The sequence below is a fragment of the Grampus griseus genome, assembly GCF_964374135.1.
Source record: "Grampus griseus genome assembly, chromosome: 4".
Lineage (NCBI taxonomy): Eukaryota > Metazoa > Chordata > Mammalia > Artiodactyla > Delphinidae > Grampus > Grampus griseus.
The window spans coordinates 29827781-29844514 of NC_138997.1; the positions used below are offsets into that span (position 1 = coordinate 29827781).

The 16734-nt window shown below is 38.2% G+C and overlaps 1 protein-coding gene across 7 annotated transcripts in view; it reads right to left on the reverse strand.

Moving 5' to 3' along the window:
- Positions 1–16734, reverse strand: part of SH3D19 (SH3 domain containing 19) — a 178863-nt gene that overhangs the window by 85671 nt on the left and 76458 nt on the right. For 5 of the 7 annotated variants that reach the window (XM_082652859.1, XM_082652858.1, XM_082652860.1 and 2 more), the window contains exon 2: positions 15352–15391. In XM_082652859.1, the coding sequence (XP_082508985.1) occupies positions 15352–15391 (40 nt within the window). Of the gene's footprint in view, positions 1–15351; positions 15392–15473; positions 15581–16734 lie in introns of those variants that run through there. The other 2 variants (XM_082652861.1, XM_082652862.1) reach the window with 2 other exon arrangements.

Sequence of the window (16734 nt, forward strand, 5' to 3'; positions counted from 1 at the left end):
TATTTTATTTTATTTCTTTCTTTTTTCCCTCCCTTTTATTCTGAGCCGTGTGGATGACAGGCTCTTGGTGCTCCAGCCAAGCATCAGGGCTGTGCTTCTGAGGTGGGAGAGCCAAGTTCAGGACACTGGTCCACAAGAGACCTCCCAGCTCCACATAATATCAAACGGCGAAAATCTCCCACAGATCTCCATCTCAACGCTAAGACCCAGCTCCACTCAACGACCAGCAAGCTACAGTACTGGACACCCTATGCCAAACAACTAGCAAGACAGGAACACAACGTTATCCATTAGCTGAGAGGCCGCCTAAAATCATAAGGCCACAGACACCCCAAAACACACAACCAGATGTGGACCTGCCCACTAGAAAGACAAGATCCAGCCTCAACCACCAGAACACAGGCACTAGTCCCCTCCACCAGGAAGCCTACAGAACCCACTGAACCAACCTTAGCCACTGGGGAAAGACACCAAAAACAACTGGAACTACAAACCTGCAGCCTGTGAAAAGGAGACCCCAAACGAAATAAGTTAAGCAAAATGAGAAGACAGAGAAATACACAGCAGATGAAGGAGCAAAGTAAAACCCCACCAGACCAAACAAATGAAGAGGAAATAGGCAGTCTACCTGAAAAAGAATTCAGAATAATGAGAGTAAAGATGATCCAAAATCTTGGAAATAGAACAGAGAAAATACAAGAAACATTTAACAAGGACTTAGAAGAACTAAAGAGCAAACAAACAGTGAAGAACAACACAATAAATGAAATTTAAAATTCTCTAGAAGGGATCAATAGCAGAATAACTGAGGCAGAAGAACGGATAAGTGACCCAAAAGATAAAATAGTGGAAATAACTACTGCAGAGCAGAATAAAGAAAAAAGAATGAAAAGAATTGAGGACAGGCTCAGAGACCTCTGGGACAACATTAAATGCACCAACATTCGAATTACAGGGGTCCCAGAATAAGAGAAAAAGAAAGGAACTGAGAAAATATTTGAAGAGATAATAGTGGAAAACCAATCACAAGCACTGAAATTGAAACTGTGATTAAAAATCTTCCAACAAACAAAAGCCCACGACCAGATGGCTTCACAGGTGAATTCTATCAAACATTTAGAGAAGCACTAACACCTATCCTTCTCAAACACTTCCAAAATATAGCAGAGGGAGGAACACTGCCAAACTCATTCTACGAGGCCACCATCACCATGATACCAAAATCAGACAAAGATGTCACAAAGAAAGAAAACTACAGGCCAATATCACTGATGAACATAGATGCAAAAATCCTCAAAAAATACTAGCAAACAGAATCCAACAGCACATTAAAAGGATCATACACCATGATCAAGTGGGGTTTATTCCAGGAACACAAGGATTCTTCAATATACGCAAATCAATCAATGTGATATACCATATTAACAAATTGAAGGAGAAAAACCATATGGTCCTCTCCATAGAAGCAGAGAAAGCTTTCGACAAAACTCAACACCCACTTATAATAAAAACCCTGCAGAAAGTAGGCATAGAGGGAGTTTCCTCAACATAATAAAGGCCGTATATGACAAACCCACAGCCAACATCATCCGCAATGGTGAAAAACTGAAACCATTTCCACTAAGATCAGGAACAAGACAAGGTTGCCCACTCTCACCACTAGTATTCAACATAGTTTTAGAAGTTTTACCACAGCAATCAGAGAAGAAAAAGAAATAAAAGGAATCCAAATTGAAAAAGAAGAAGTAAAGCTGTCACTGTTTGCAGATGACATGATACTATACATAGAGAATCCTAAAGATGCTACCAGAAAACTACTAGATTTAATCATGAAATTGGTAAAGTAGCAGGATACAAAATTAATGCACAGAAATCTCTTGCATTCCTATACACGGATGATGAAACATCTGAAAGTGAAATTAAGAAAACACTACCATTTACCATTGCAACAAAAAGAATAAAATATCTAGGAATAAACCTACCTAATGAGACAAAAGACCTGTATGCAGAAAACTGTAAGACACTGATGAAAGAAATTAAAGATGATACAAATAGATGGAGAGATATACCATGTTCTTGGATTGGAAGAATCAACATTGTGAAAATGACTATACTACCCAAAGCCATCTACAGATTCAATGCCATCCCTATCAAACCACCAATGGCATTTTTCACAGAACTAGAACAAAAAATTTCACAATTTGTATGGAAACACAAAAGACTCCGAATAGCCAAAGCAATCTTGAGAAAGAAAAACGGAGCTGGAGGAATCAGGCTCCCTGACTTCAGACTATACTAGAAAGCTACAGTAATCAAGACAGTATGGTACTGGCACAAAAACAGAAAGATAGATCAATGGTACAGGATACAAAGCCCAGAGATAAACTCACGCACATATGGTCACCTTATCTTTGATAAAGGAGGCAAGAATATACAGTGGAGAAAAGGCAGCCTCTTCAATAAGTGGTGCTGGGAAAACTGGACAGCTACATGTAAAAGAATGAAATTAGAACACTCCCTAACACTATACACAAAAATAAACTCAAAATGGACTAAGAGCTAAATGTAAGGCCATACACTATCAAACTTTTAGAGGAAAACATAGGCAGAATACTCTATGACATAAATCACAGCAAGATCCTTTTTGACCCACCTCCTAGAGAAATGGAACTAAAAACAAAAATAAACAAATGGGACCTAATGAAACTTCAAAGTTTTTGCACAGCAAAGGAAACCATAAACAAGACCAAAAGACAACACTCAGACTGGGAGAAAATATTTGCAAATGAAGCAACTGACAAAGGATTAATCTCCAAAATTTACAAGCAGCTCATGCAGCTCAATATCAAGAAAACAAAGAACCCAATCCAAAAATGGGCAGAAGACCTAAATAGACATTTCTCCAAAGAAGATATACAGATTGCCAACAAACACATGAAAGAATGCTCAACATCATTAATCATTAGAGAAATGCAAATCAAAACTACAATGAGATATCATCTCACACCGGTCAGAATGGCCATCATCAAAAAATCTACAAACAATAAATGCTGGAGAGGGTGTGGAGAAAAGGGAACACTCTTGCATTGCTGGTGGGAATGTGAATTGGTACAACCACTATGGAGAACAGTATGGAGGTTCCTTAAAAAACTACAAATAGAACTACCATATGACCCAGCAATCCCACTACTAGGCATATACCCTGAGAAAACCATAATTCAAATAGAGTCATGTACCACAATGTTCATTGCAGCTCTATTTACAATAGCCAGGACATGGAAGCAACCTAAGTGTCCATTAACAGATGAATGGATCAAGAAGATGTGGCACATATATACAATGGAATATGATTCAGCCATAAAAAGAAACGAAATTGAGTTATTTGTAGTGAGGTGGATGTACCTAGAGTCTGTCATACAGAGTGAAGTAAGTCAGAGAAACAAATACTGTATGCTAACATATATATGGAATCTAAAAAAAGAAAAATAAAAGTTCATGAAGAACCTAGAGGCAAGACGGGAATAAAGACACAGACGTACTAGAGAATGGACTTGAGGATATGGGGAGGGGGAAGGGTAAGCTGGGACAAAGTGAGAGAGTGGCATGGACATATATACACTACGAAACGTAAAATAGCTAGCTAGTGGGAAGCAGCCGCATAGCACAGGGAGATCAGCTCGGTGCTTTGTGACCACCTAGAGGGGTGGGATAGGGAGGGTGGGAGGGAGGGAGATGCAAGAGGGAAGAGATAGGGGGACATATGTATATGTATAACTGATGCACTTTGTTATAAAACAGAAACTAACACACCATTGTAAAGCAATTATACTCCAATAAAGATGTTTAAAAAAAATAAAAGAGGGGTGTTTTGTTTTGTTTTGTTTTTGGCCTTTTGTTGAAGACGACAGAACAATAAAGCCTTCTATTACTCACCAAGCATAGATCTGCTGTCAGTGTTCATAAGACAAGCAATACATTTTCTTCTACACACAATATATTGTATGGCAGGGATTTGGTCAATATACTCATGGTACCCTAACCTCTGTGGAAATAAATCCTAGAATCAAGGCTATAGTCTGGGCTAGTCCTAAAGTCAGTGTAAGTATTTGATTTTCATTTCTAAATTACAGTATTGTTGATATTCCTTCTAATGATATTATATTAACTCACGAGGTTAAAATCAACTGAAACTCTTTCAACTTGAATTAAATAAAAGGAATTTTCATTATGAGTATACAAGGTTATCTCAGGAATTCCCACAAAGAGGAAGTACACCTGAACTTCATGCAGCACTGGAAATAAGGTAGTTTCTTACACAAGCTCTCTTCCTCTGAGACCACACTATCCCTGCCTCTTTCTTTAAAACTCCTGCTAGAGCTGGACTCTTTCTGCTTGTTCATCAGCATACCTCGGCAGCGTTAATCAATATATACGCCCCGACCAACCCCAAAGCTAAATAATTAAAAAAAAAAAAAATTCCAAAGAGTGCAATTCAGCGTATAAGGACTTTTTCTACTTACAGCATCTCTCTGGAATCTGTAACCAAAGAGAAACTACTGGGCAAGGGATGGTGATAAACTTTAAGGCCTGCTTGTCATTCTGTGATAACATCCCTGGACTGTCTACACAAGGCAGTGCAGCCAGGGACAATTTTATCTCTAGAAAACAGATTTACAATTGATGGGATGTTTGTATTTTAGACACAATGTTACTCTGAAGCATTCAGACAATCTATACTTTCCTTCTATTCTTTTATTTTCTTAATTATCAAAGGGTACTCATTCTCAATTCTCTTTTCCAAAAGGAGAGAGAATCACACAAAGTCCTTCTTTGGCACACCTGCCTTATTTTTGCTGCATTTATCAACAGAAGTGTTGTACAAGGGTGGGCAGGCTCACTCTGCATCTCCTGAGAGCTGCTCTACAACTGGAACGAGATGGAAAGTGACAGAAACTTCTCACAGGGCAGAACTGAATGCTCTGATTTGGTGTCCAGAGGAACCCCTCATCAAAAAGGAAGTCCTCAACCCCGAAATTATATTTTTGGGAGCAGGCCTGATTTCTGGTTTCAAGAATGGTTTCATGACAGTATGGAGGTTCCTTAAAAACCTAAAAATAGAGCTACTGTATGATCCAGCAATTCCATTCCATATCTGGAAAAGATGAAAACTAATTCAAAAAGATACATGCACCACAATGTTCATAGCAGCATTATTTACAATAGCCAAGGTATGGAAGCAACCCAAGTGCCCATTAACAGATGATTGGTTTAAGAGGATATGGTATATATACACAACAGAATGTTACTCAGCTATAAAAAGAACGAAATATTGCATTTGCAGCAACATGGATGGATCTTGAGAATATCGTACTAAATGAAATTAAGTCAGAGAGAAAGACAAGTATTATATGATATCACCTATATGTGGAATCGAGAAAATAATACAAATGAATCTATATACAAAACAGAAACAGACTTACAGACATAGAAAACAAACTTACGGTTATCAAAGGGGAAAGGGAGGAGAGGAAAGACAAACTAGGAGTATAGGATTAAAAGGTACACACCACCATACATAAAATAGATAAGCAACAAGTATTTGCTGTATAGCACAGGGAACTATATTCAATACCCTGTAATAGCCTATAATGGGAAACAATCTGAAAAAAATACATATAAATACATATATATAACTGAATCACTTTGCTGTACACCTGAAATTAACACAATATTGTAGATCAACTATAGTTCAATTTAAAACAAAAAGAAAATAAGGAAGGGTTTTATGTATGAAACAAGACTGAATTTTGATCAACAGCAGTTTACTGTTAACGAGACAGCAGATGACTGGGCTTCTGAATGACTGTTTAGGAATTCTGTCCACACTAAGATGCTTCCAGGAATTAGTTAGTACACTTTTATGGTTTATAGTCCTATTCAATACACACACTGAAAAATGTGATCATGCTCTGCCAGTAAGGGAAAGCACTTAAATAAAAAATAAAAAATTAAAGTCTAGCTGTACAAGGATATTTATTAATCGGGGTAAAATCATAACCTAAGGGCAGATAGAGATCCACAAAGATGTATACAAAGTTCACTCAACTAAAGGCTATTTAATATAGATTTTGTAGAACTGTGTAAATAACTGCTTCTAAATTATACTGCAGAAAAGTAAAGAACTAATATAAAATATAACCCAAGGGAAAGAGAGAAAAGAATTAGGATGAAAAGATTTAAGGGCCAGGATGTCCACATGCTCCCTGGACTGCTGAGAAGTGCGGGCCGCACCTGCCAGTTTTGAGAAAAGCAGCAAACACAGAACCAGCTGCTGTTCCAAAGTTAACTGCCTGCTGATAGTTTAATTTGAAACAGCTTCAGAGAGGCCCCCCACCCCCCCGCACTAAGCACTAGGGCAGTGATAGGCCAGCTGATAAAACTTTTCAATTACCCAACTGATAAACCATATAAATGCTTCATTTTCATTCCCATCACACTAGGGGGGAATGCTAAAGTCACATTTCTGAAAACCACAATAAAAAGTATATATTCTCTGTAGAATGACATAAAATGTTAATAATCCTTTCTCATCTCCCATTGCAAAAGGATTTTTTTCCCCCAAAACCTGCATACACTTTAATTTTTCATCTTGTTTACAGCATTAGAGATGCTACAGCAAAAGTAATGTTTTTCTTATAGCTTAGAAAACATAATGCCAGAAAGTAATTACACACAAGTTATAGTTTATAGAGGTATGGGAATCAGAACATAAGGGTAGGGAAATGCTACAGAATGACAGTAGTTAAACTAAGCCCAGCAGAGCATGACATTTTAATAGACATATTTAGAAAGGAGAAAAGCAAAAACAAGTTAAATCTTCTGCTTTTAGCTAATCTATTTAAACCATAATGTGATAATGGTAAAGTGTCAAAATCCTAAACATCTTTATAAGACCAACAGTAGGGTACCAATGCAGAAAACCAAGACCCTTTCAAATTCTTAATGATAAAGTGGTTGCTATGAGTTTTAATATCATCAACTATTAACTGTGAGTGCACCAAACTATGTGCTATAAATATTCTTCATGTTGAGTACATGTACCTCTCTGTGTGGGTGACAGTTCAGGCCCATTATGGGGACAGTGGTTGCAACAGGCCCTACTGAACCCGCGCTGGGACCAAACCACCATGAAGCCATCTGAGACTTGCAAAGAAAACAGAAATGTAGGGTATATAAAATGTCAAAATTTAAGTGTGAATGAGAATAGGAGTTCGACAGAAACGAGTAAAAAATTTATCTCGTAAGAAGCAAGAGGTTTTCTCACACATGTACACAAAGGTATGAACATAAAGATGTTTACTGCAGCATCATTCCTGTTATGCTATCAATAAGCAATCCAAATGCTACCAATAAAAGACTGGTTGAATAAATAATAATATAACTACACTAGAAAATTCTATGTAGCAGCTGAAAAAAACAATGAAGTGGAAAGTGGCATGATAAAACTTTCTAAAATACAAGTGAAAAGGCAAGTTGGCATAAATATATATATGAATATATATACACACACATATATATATACATATACACTACACACATATATATATCCTCATTTATTGTAAATATTATTTGAATATATACTATGTATGTGCATAGAAAGCAGACTAGGATAGACAATGAACCATCAGACTCCTTTAATAATAGTTGCTTGTGGAATAAAGACAGACACCACATATTTCTATACTACTAAAAAATGTTTTCACGTGTTACTTGTTTAACTCTTGGGTAACAAAATGAGATAAAAATCCACAGAGCAATAAATAGTGCTTTGAGTAGTGGGAACTACAGGAGTAGACTATGAGTAGAAATGAAATGGGAGCAGTGTTTGATCATGTTTTTTTCTGAACATTCTTTTTTTTTTTTTTTGCGGTACGCGGGTCTCTCACTGTTGTGGCCTCTCCCGTTGCGGAGCACGGGCTCCGGACGCGCAGGCTCAGCGGCCATGGCTCACAGGCCCAGCCGCTCCGCGGCATGTGGGATCTTCCCGGACCGGGGCACAAACCCGTGTCCCCTGCATCGGCAGGCGGACTCTCAACCACTGCGCCACCAGGGAAGCCCCTCTGAACATTCTTGATTACTTCCTCCTTTTTGTTTTCCTCTTTCAGAATTAATCAAAGAAAATTTCACTCAATTTTACGCTCATGTCCTTATAAAAACCATTTGCTGACCTCTGCTTTACATATACGGTATCATACTGTACCTATTTTTCTTCTACAACTTGCTTTTTTTTTTTTAATTGAAGTAGAGTTGGTTTACAATGCTGTGGCAATCTCTGCTGTACAGCAAAGTGACCCAGTTATACACCTACACTCATTCTTTTTTTAAATGTTCTTTTCCATTACGGTTTATCTGAGGAGATTGGATACAGTTCCCTACAACTTGCTTTTTATCATCCAAAATTCTGTTTCTGAGATTTATCTATGTTGTCACACGTAGCTGTAGTTCCCTCAGTCCAAAGAGTGCTACTTTCAACATTCCTATACATAGTTCCTTTGGCACAGGTGAAAGAATTTCTCTAGGGTATATAACACCTGCTGGGTTGTATGGTATGGGCGTTTCTAGCTTTACCAGACATTGCTCAATTACTCTCTAAATATGACGTACCAAATTATTTTCAACCTCTGAGAACTGTTACTGTCAATCTTTGAGATACCTGTACCAACTCAATGGAAGTGAAATGGTACCTCATTATCCCATGGAACACATCTTCTTAGTAGTAGCAAGGTAAAGAATCTTTTCAAATATTAGTTGGTTCCTTAGGTTTCATCTTTTCTGAGCTCCCTGCCCCTATTTTACTGAGTTATTTGTCTTTTTCTTTCTGATGCATAGTTTTTTATTTATGTTGGACACTAACTGTTGTTGCCTATGTGCATTGCAGTCATGACTTGTCTTTTCACATGCTTTTGCTGTCTCGATGTACATAAGTTTAAAGTTTTCACAGAGTCAAATTTATCATTTTCTTTGTGGTCTGTACTTGTCTAAGAACTCATTCGTTACTCTAAAGTCATAAAGATATCCTTACGTATTTCTTCAAAATGTTTTACTTTTTTACTTGTATGTCTTTAGATTCTACCCTACAGGATAAAGTAAAGCAAATTCCATCTAGATTTTTAAATACGGGTAATCAACTGCACCACTTGTTGACACATCCGCTTTCCCTGCTGACCTGTACTGCTAGCTCCATCACAGCATGTGACACAGAACCATGCGCATACATCTGTGTCTTTGCTGGACTCTCTATCCTGTTCCCTTGACCTGTTTCTCTGCTGACAAAACACTTGCAAGAGTCTACCTCCTGGTCTTGATCTTTAAAGTTTCCTTGGTTATTTGGTTATTCTTGTTCTTCCTTATAAATTTTAGAATCATTTTGTCTAATATTTAAAAAATTTTGTGATTTTTATTGAAATTCCATTGAACTTTATAAATGGGTATCAAAGGGGATTATGACAGGCTTTAGGAAGACTAATATTCAAATGATAATTTTTTTTTTTTTTTTTGCGGTACGCGGGCCTCTCACTTTTGTGGCCTCTCCCATTGCGGAGCACAGGCTCCGGACGCGCAGGCTCAGCGGCCATGGCTCACGGGCCCAGCTGCTCCACGGGATGTGGGATCTTCCCAGACTGGGGCACGAACTCGCGTCCCCTGCATTGGCAGGCGGACTCTCAACCACTGTGCCAGCAGGGAAGCCCTCAAATGATAATTTTTGAGAAATAGATTAAGGGTTCTCTGTTTTGTTGCCTTCTTTTTTTTTTTTTTTCCTGCTATAAGTTATTTCCTTGCAGTTGGTAAAGCATTTAAGGCAAAGTAGCTGGTTTTTCAGCCTCCATAAGTCACTGGGATCTATTATTCAGAGCTGGTGGGGTGATAAAAAGAGTTCCTAATTTTCCATTGCTGGCACGGATTGCCACAGGGCTTAACTTTCTTCATTATCTTTAGCTCTTACCTCCCTCTCAATTAGTTTCCCAAACTGCCATTCCATAGTGCATTTTTCTAGATGTTATTAATAGCTGTGTCTGGGAAAGGAAGTAACAAATTCAAACAAATTTTAAAAATCCTTTATAGTAAGTCTCTCACTTGGAGTTTTATAATGCACTTCAGTATATCAAAGACTCTCAGTAAAGAAATATGTCTAATTTTGTCTTAACTCGCCATTTCCAAACTTTTTGCATGCATTAATTATTCACTTCTTGCATCCTAACTGATATCCCACAAAGAATGTTCCATGGGACAGCAATTTGGGAAATGGTATATTTAAACTAATAACGAAAAGACAAGAAGAATTCAGGTATTTCTTACTTCTACAAAACAAACTAATCAAATAGCACCCAGCAAACCTCTTGAAAATGCCTTAGTGATGTTTTTTAGCTTGGGGTCTTAGTGTTGACCTATACCTAATACGACTTTTCCTTTAACTTGACAAGAGTTTTACTTTCCTTCTTATTTCAGCACCGACATGAAAGAACAGGCAGCCGTCCCAGATTTATTCACCTCTCACTGTGAAAGCTATAGGAGTGTTTGGCCTTAGAAAAACACAAACCAAAGAAATGCATCTCTTATCCTTGCTGGGCATTGAGCCCATGTTCTTGCTGCCAAGTGGCCTGAGGAGAACCAAAAAACATACCAAGATTAAGTGACTTTTATTTATATTTTCTCCTTTCTGCTCTGTTGATGCAGCAGGTATTAATTTGCTTGATGCACTGCTGGACTGGCAGGGTGGCCTGGCTCAGCTAAGGATGGGAGGCGAAGAGGAGGTCGCTGCCAATCTCAGCAGACACCCTGGACAGACAACGATGGCCTTTCCCGGAAAACATTTCTCCTTTCTTACAGGGCATTACTCCTTGCTGCTGTAGTAACAAACATTCAATAACAGTCATGGGCGGGCTTTTGAGAGTCAGGTTCTTCCCAACCTGCAAGGGAAAAACACTGGCACTTCCTTTCTCTCTTCGTGCTACATTTGACATTTATTCCATTATTCCATATTCATTTATTAAGTGCTCATTGTGGACCAGGCACAAAGCTAATTGGTAGGGAGGGTTACCAAGACCAGCAGCAGAGTCCTTGAGAACCTGAAAGTTTAAATTAGAGGCTGAAGACCGAGTACCACAAGCATTGCCTGAAGCAGAACTAAGAAGACTTGGATCCTGACATGAGAGACTGGGAATGTAAATCCCAAACAATGGGCGCTCTGTGCTCCACGAAGCTGGAGACTTTTTCTTGTTTCCTGTTGTATCCTGAGCCTGGATATTTATCTGCTACTGAATGATCAAGCGCTGGAGCCATCTAAAATCATGATTTAGCCATGCATCAATCTTTCCTATTTTATCCCAGCACTAGTTTGTCCAGCTTTTCCTTGACATGTTCCCCTACATAATGGCGCATTCCATCCTTGGCCTGCTACGCCTGGAAATCTTTCCTCGCATTGTGCAGAAATCCACCCCCTCAAGGTTCCACCCACAGACGCATATTCTACCCTCTGGGATGCCACAGAACACACAGAACCGTTCCCCTCCACTGCTACTTTTTATTGTGAAAATTTCAAGTCTACAGAAAAGTTAAAGAAACAGTACAATGAACACCCATATATACTTATCATCTGTTCACCAATTATTAATATCTTCCCATATTTACTGTTTTATCTCTTGCTGTTTTTTTCTTCATGAATTATTTGAGGGTATGCTGCAAACATAACCCTGCATCACCTCTAATACGTCTGCATACATCTAAGAATAAGGACATTCTCCCACATAACAGCTTTCCTACTATACACCTAAACAAAGTAATATTAATCAAATATTATCTAAAATAAAATTCGTATTTAAATTTTCTTAATTATCCCCAGTGGTTTTTTTATTCTTTTATTTTATTTTTATTCTTTATTTTTTTCTTGGCCACACTGCGTGGCTTGTGGGCTCTTAGTTCCCTGACCAGGGATCGAACCCAGGCCCTCGGCAGTGGAAGCATGGAGCCCTAACCACTGGACCACCAGGGAATTCCCCAAAGTGTTTTTTGGTTTTTTTTCTTTAAACCTGGATTTTAAAATTCCAGATTAAAAAAAATCACAGCCTTTTTTAATCTAGAATATTTTTCTAGCCTTTTTGTATTTTTCATAACATTACCTTTCTTTTGGCCAGGAACACTACTACATAAGTGATATCTGTGTACACTGCTAAAGCATCAGCTGGAGCCACATACCATCAGGTTGTCTCACTAGTGGTGACGTGTATATAAGTTGATCACTTGATTAAGAATGTGATCACCAGATCTCTTCATTGAAAAGGTACATTTTCCCCTTTATAATTAAAAACTTAAATATCATCTTATGGGAGTGTGAATATCTACTCCTCCAGCAATTGTTTTACCCAAGTTTTAGGAGCCACTGGTGATCTTTACCTGAATCAACTATTACATTGAGAATTATAAAATGATAATTTTCTGATTCTATTTCTTCTTCTACATGGATTTTTAAAAATCCAGTGTGTTAGAATCCACTATTGTTTAAAAACTTTTTGCTACTCAAATTGTCCCAGATTTGGCCAGTGGGAGCCTCTTGAAGCTGCCTCCTAGGCCTTTTTGACATGACCCCATTAGTTGAGCATTTCCTACTTTCTGTCACTAGGGGTCCAAGCTTACCTGTACTTTCCCCTTCCCAGGACCTAGAATTAGCCATTCCTCTGAGGCTCCCTGGTTCCTCTTAGAGGGAACAGCACTTATGAGGAACAGTTTTGCTAGTCTCTTCTATACAGCCCTCCAGGTGTTGGAAGCCAGTTATTTCTGTCCCATATCCCTCCCCAAACTTCCAAACCGAGGCTAACTTCACCCAATTTCTTACACAAGTCTTCCTGCAACTTAGCTTTGATTTCTACCCAGCTCGTCTCTTTCATAGTCCCTGTCCCAACTCAGCTGCTGTCTTCTATCCCAGTGGTTGGTTCCCAACCTGGCTCTGCATCAGAATCACTGGAGGACTTCTTTAATACACAGATTCCCAGGATCCACTCACTCCACACTTACTGGATGAGAATCTCTGGAGTAGATCATGGGACTCTGTTTCTGTTTTCTTAAGTTCCCCAAATAATACCAACATAGCCAGCCCACTGCGTATGCCAATTTTTTAAGGCCTTGTGGACCCAGTATTGGATACAATATCAAAAGTGTGGCCTAGAGCTACCCACTTTTCTTGTACCGGACATTAGAGTTCTTTCAGCATAACTAAATCAATGCTGACATTTCTGGGGAGGTGGAGGCAATGACATGAAATTTTTGGCTCACGATGACTGAATTTATTTATTTAGTTGATGTTGTTGGCCCCGCCACGGGGCTTTTGGGGGATCTCGGTTCCCCAACCAGGGACTGACCCTGGGCCACAGCAGTGAAAGCCCAGGATCCTAACCACTAGGCCACCAGGGAACTCCCCTCATGATGAATTTATGAATCCTCCAGATCTTTTCCAATATATTGTTAAGGTCTATCTCCCCTATCTCCTCATGCTCCACTGATCCTTCAGCCTTAGGTGTAAGGATTTACATTTGTTCCAATGAAAACACATATTGCTTAATTCAGTTAAACTTTTGGTATGTCAAGGGTCTTAATGCATCCTGATTTTATCATCCTAATTATTTTTTACCCTTCCAACTTTATGTCAGTCAAGCACGCTGTCAAAGTCCTCTTACATTGTCTCTTTTTCCTTTTTTTAAAGATTTTTTTTTGATGTGGACCATTTTTAAAGTCTTTATTGAATTTGTTACGATATTGCTTCTGTTTTACATCTTGGTTTTTTGGCCGCGAAGCATGTGGGATCTTACTTCCCCGACCTGGGATCAAACCCGCACCCCCTTCATTGGAAGCATAGAGTCTTAACCACTGGACCGCCAGGGAAGTAAGTCCCTGGTTTTTTTTCTATTATTTATTTTTTTAAAATAAGTTTTTGAACTGGACATTTTAAAGTCTTTATTGAATCTGTTACAATATTGCTTCTGTCTTATGTTTTGGTTTTTGGTTGCGAGGCATGTGGGAATCTTAGCTCCCCGACCAGGGATTGAACCCACACCCCCTGCAATGGAAGGCAAAGTCTTAACCACTGGACCGCCAGGGAAGTCCCTTCTATTATTTTTTTAAGTATTAAAAAATCACTCTTACACATATTTCTATGAATGTGGTTGTGGTTATATAACTGTATGTGTTTGTCAAAACGCACAGAATCAAACAGCAAAAAGAGTAAATTTAAATGTATGTGAATTACAACTGAAAAAAAAAATCAGCCTTATATCCCAAATACTCATTTACATTTTCCTCCCAGATTAGGTCTCACTAACTTATTCTGATTGACAGTCTCTGCAAAATGTATTGCTGTTCTAACTAACAGAGTTTTCATAGATTTTGTATTTTTATTCATCTGAGGTCAATGCATTCTAGAGTTTGATACCTTGAAAAAGCATCAGGATTTGTTTACCAGGCCACTCAACCCAGTGAATGTATTATTACCATTTTATCAATTCCCACAATATAAAATGCAAAGAAAAAGTGATGGAATGTGGAATAAGGTGAAAATAGTATTTAAAAAATTACAATCCTTCACAGAACTGGGTTAAAAAATCGAATACAGGTCTGTCATTCTTGCCTAGGAGTGGAAGTTAGACAATTTTCCACATATAAGTTTGACAAGGATTTAAAAAAATACTCTTCAGTGCTGGTGAAGGTCTTGTGAGACATACTCTCAGACAGCACGAGAAAAGAGGCTGAAGTAACAGAACCTTCCCAGCCATTTGAAACTATCTAACAAGAACTTAAAGAATTCAGCTGGAATACATATATACTGATAAAATCTAGAAAGAATTACATCAAATTTTTAGCAGTAGCCAGCCATTTCTAGCTGATGAAAGACATGCTGTTTTTTTTTAATGCTTTATATTTTAAAAAATAATTTAAAAATTTCTACAATGAGCCCATGTTAGTTTTATAATTAGGAAAAAAGCAGTACATATTTATAAAAATACCAATTAAAGAACGAGGAGGAAAGTAAACCACAAAAGGAAAGAAGCAGGGATAAAATAATTTTTTGCAAAGATATAACTGTCACTGATAGGAATTCTCAAAATAAAATATGTCTTCCAGGTAGTCAATAATTTTATAAAGAATTTTTGTTCAGAGAATGAACAGTATTTCCCTTGTGAAGCTTGAGTGCTACAGAGGATTCAGGTATACAGTATTTCTAAAAGGGACACTTGCACTCCCTCCAAACAATATTTTCCAAATGAGAAGCTTTATACAGAGCTAGTAAATACTATAAATTCATACCTTGAAGAACGATGCTCTGGTTTATTTCGTTCGTTTCGATCTGTAAAGAAAGAAGACAGTTACATTTTAAAATGCTCTTTAGACGTCCTGGAAAAGAAGTTCTTACATCCCAGCTGCCGTACCCTTAGATTTCACAAAGGACTGTTCAAAGGTTGCTGTGTCTTCCCCTTGTAAGGCTCTTCTTCAGAGTTGAAAGGATTTGTCTGACAGAGGAGGTACGAAGGATACAAAGAAGGACAGGCGTGTAAGGGTTTTACAGTTTGTTAAAATCATCTACTTAGAAAATATATCATTACATGTATTGTTTCATTTTCAAAGATCTTTGCTGTTTTAAACACTTTGCTAAAACCAAAACAAATTTAGCTAAGGAAAGAAAGTAAGGAAACTGAAAAGCCACAAATTACTCAGCTCAAAAAAATCATTCCATGAATCATGGTTGGCAAAAGCTTCTAACAGGATGGGGAGGGGGAAAAAATGAGCAGTCAGCTACATCTGCAAATACCCAGAGACCAGTAGAGCCTCTTCCTTAACTCTCTACCACCCAGAACTTTTCAGAAGTTGGATTTCCTTGTTTCACAGATAATTAGGTCTAATGTGCCACAAGGCAGTGGTTCTCAACCAGTGTCCACTTTGCTCCTCCTCCCCAAGGGGACATCTGGCAATGCCTGGAGACTTTTTTTGGTTGTCACAATCAGCCTGAAGACTATTATATACAAGAGAAAGAGCCACGAAACCCACAGGATGTCTTTTTTTTGACTCTGAGTAATTATTTTTTCTTCAGTGCATGCTTAAAAATAAATAAATGAAGTAAAAAGATCTCAGTGTTATGAAAAAACAACTAACAACAGAAAGCAGTGGGTAAGGGGCTTCCCTGGTGGCGCAGTGGTTGGGAGTCTGCCTGCCGATGTCACGGGTTCGTGCCCCGGTCCGGGAGGATCCCACATGCCACAGAGCGGCTGGGTCTGTGAGCCATGGCCGCTGAGCCTGCGCGTCCGGAGCCTATGCTCCGCAACGGGAGAGGCCACGACAGTGAGGGGCCCGCGTACCGCAAAAAAAAAAAAAAAAAAGAAAAAACAAAGAAAGCAGTGGGTAAGCCACAATTAAATCCTACACAATGACTTTTAAAAATTCTATGCAATGTTATCAAAATACAGTTCTCTAAAGTATCTTCTGAATTAACACTAACATGATATAATTTAATGGCGAAACAAAGATTAGACAAGAATTCTCTTTTTTTTTCTTCCTTAATTTTACTGCTGATGGAGCAGCATAAAGGCAACGAAGACATTCTCTAAAACTTCTAGAGAGATTTATGGAAGAAAAGGAATCAGATTTACATAGTTAAATATAAATTCTTTCTGAATGGGTTCATAATAAACAAGA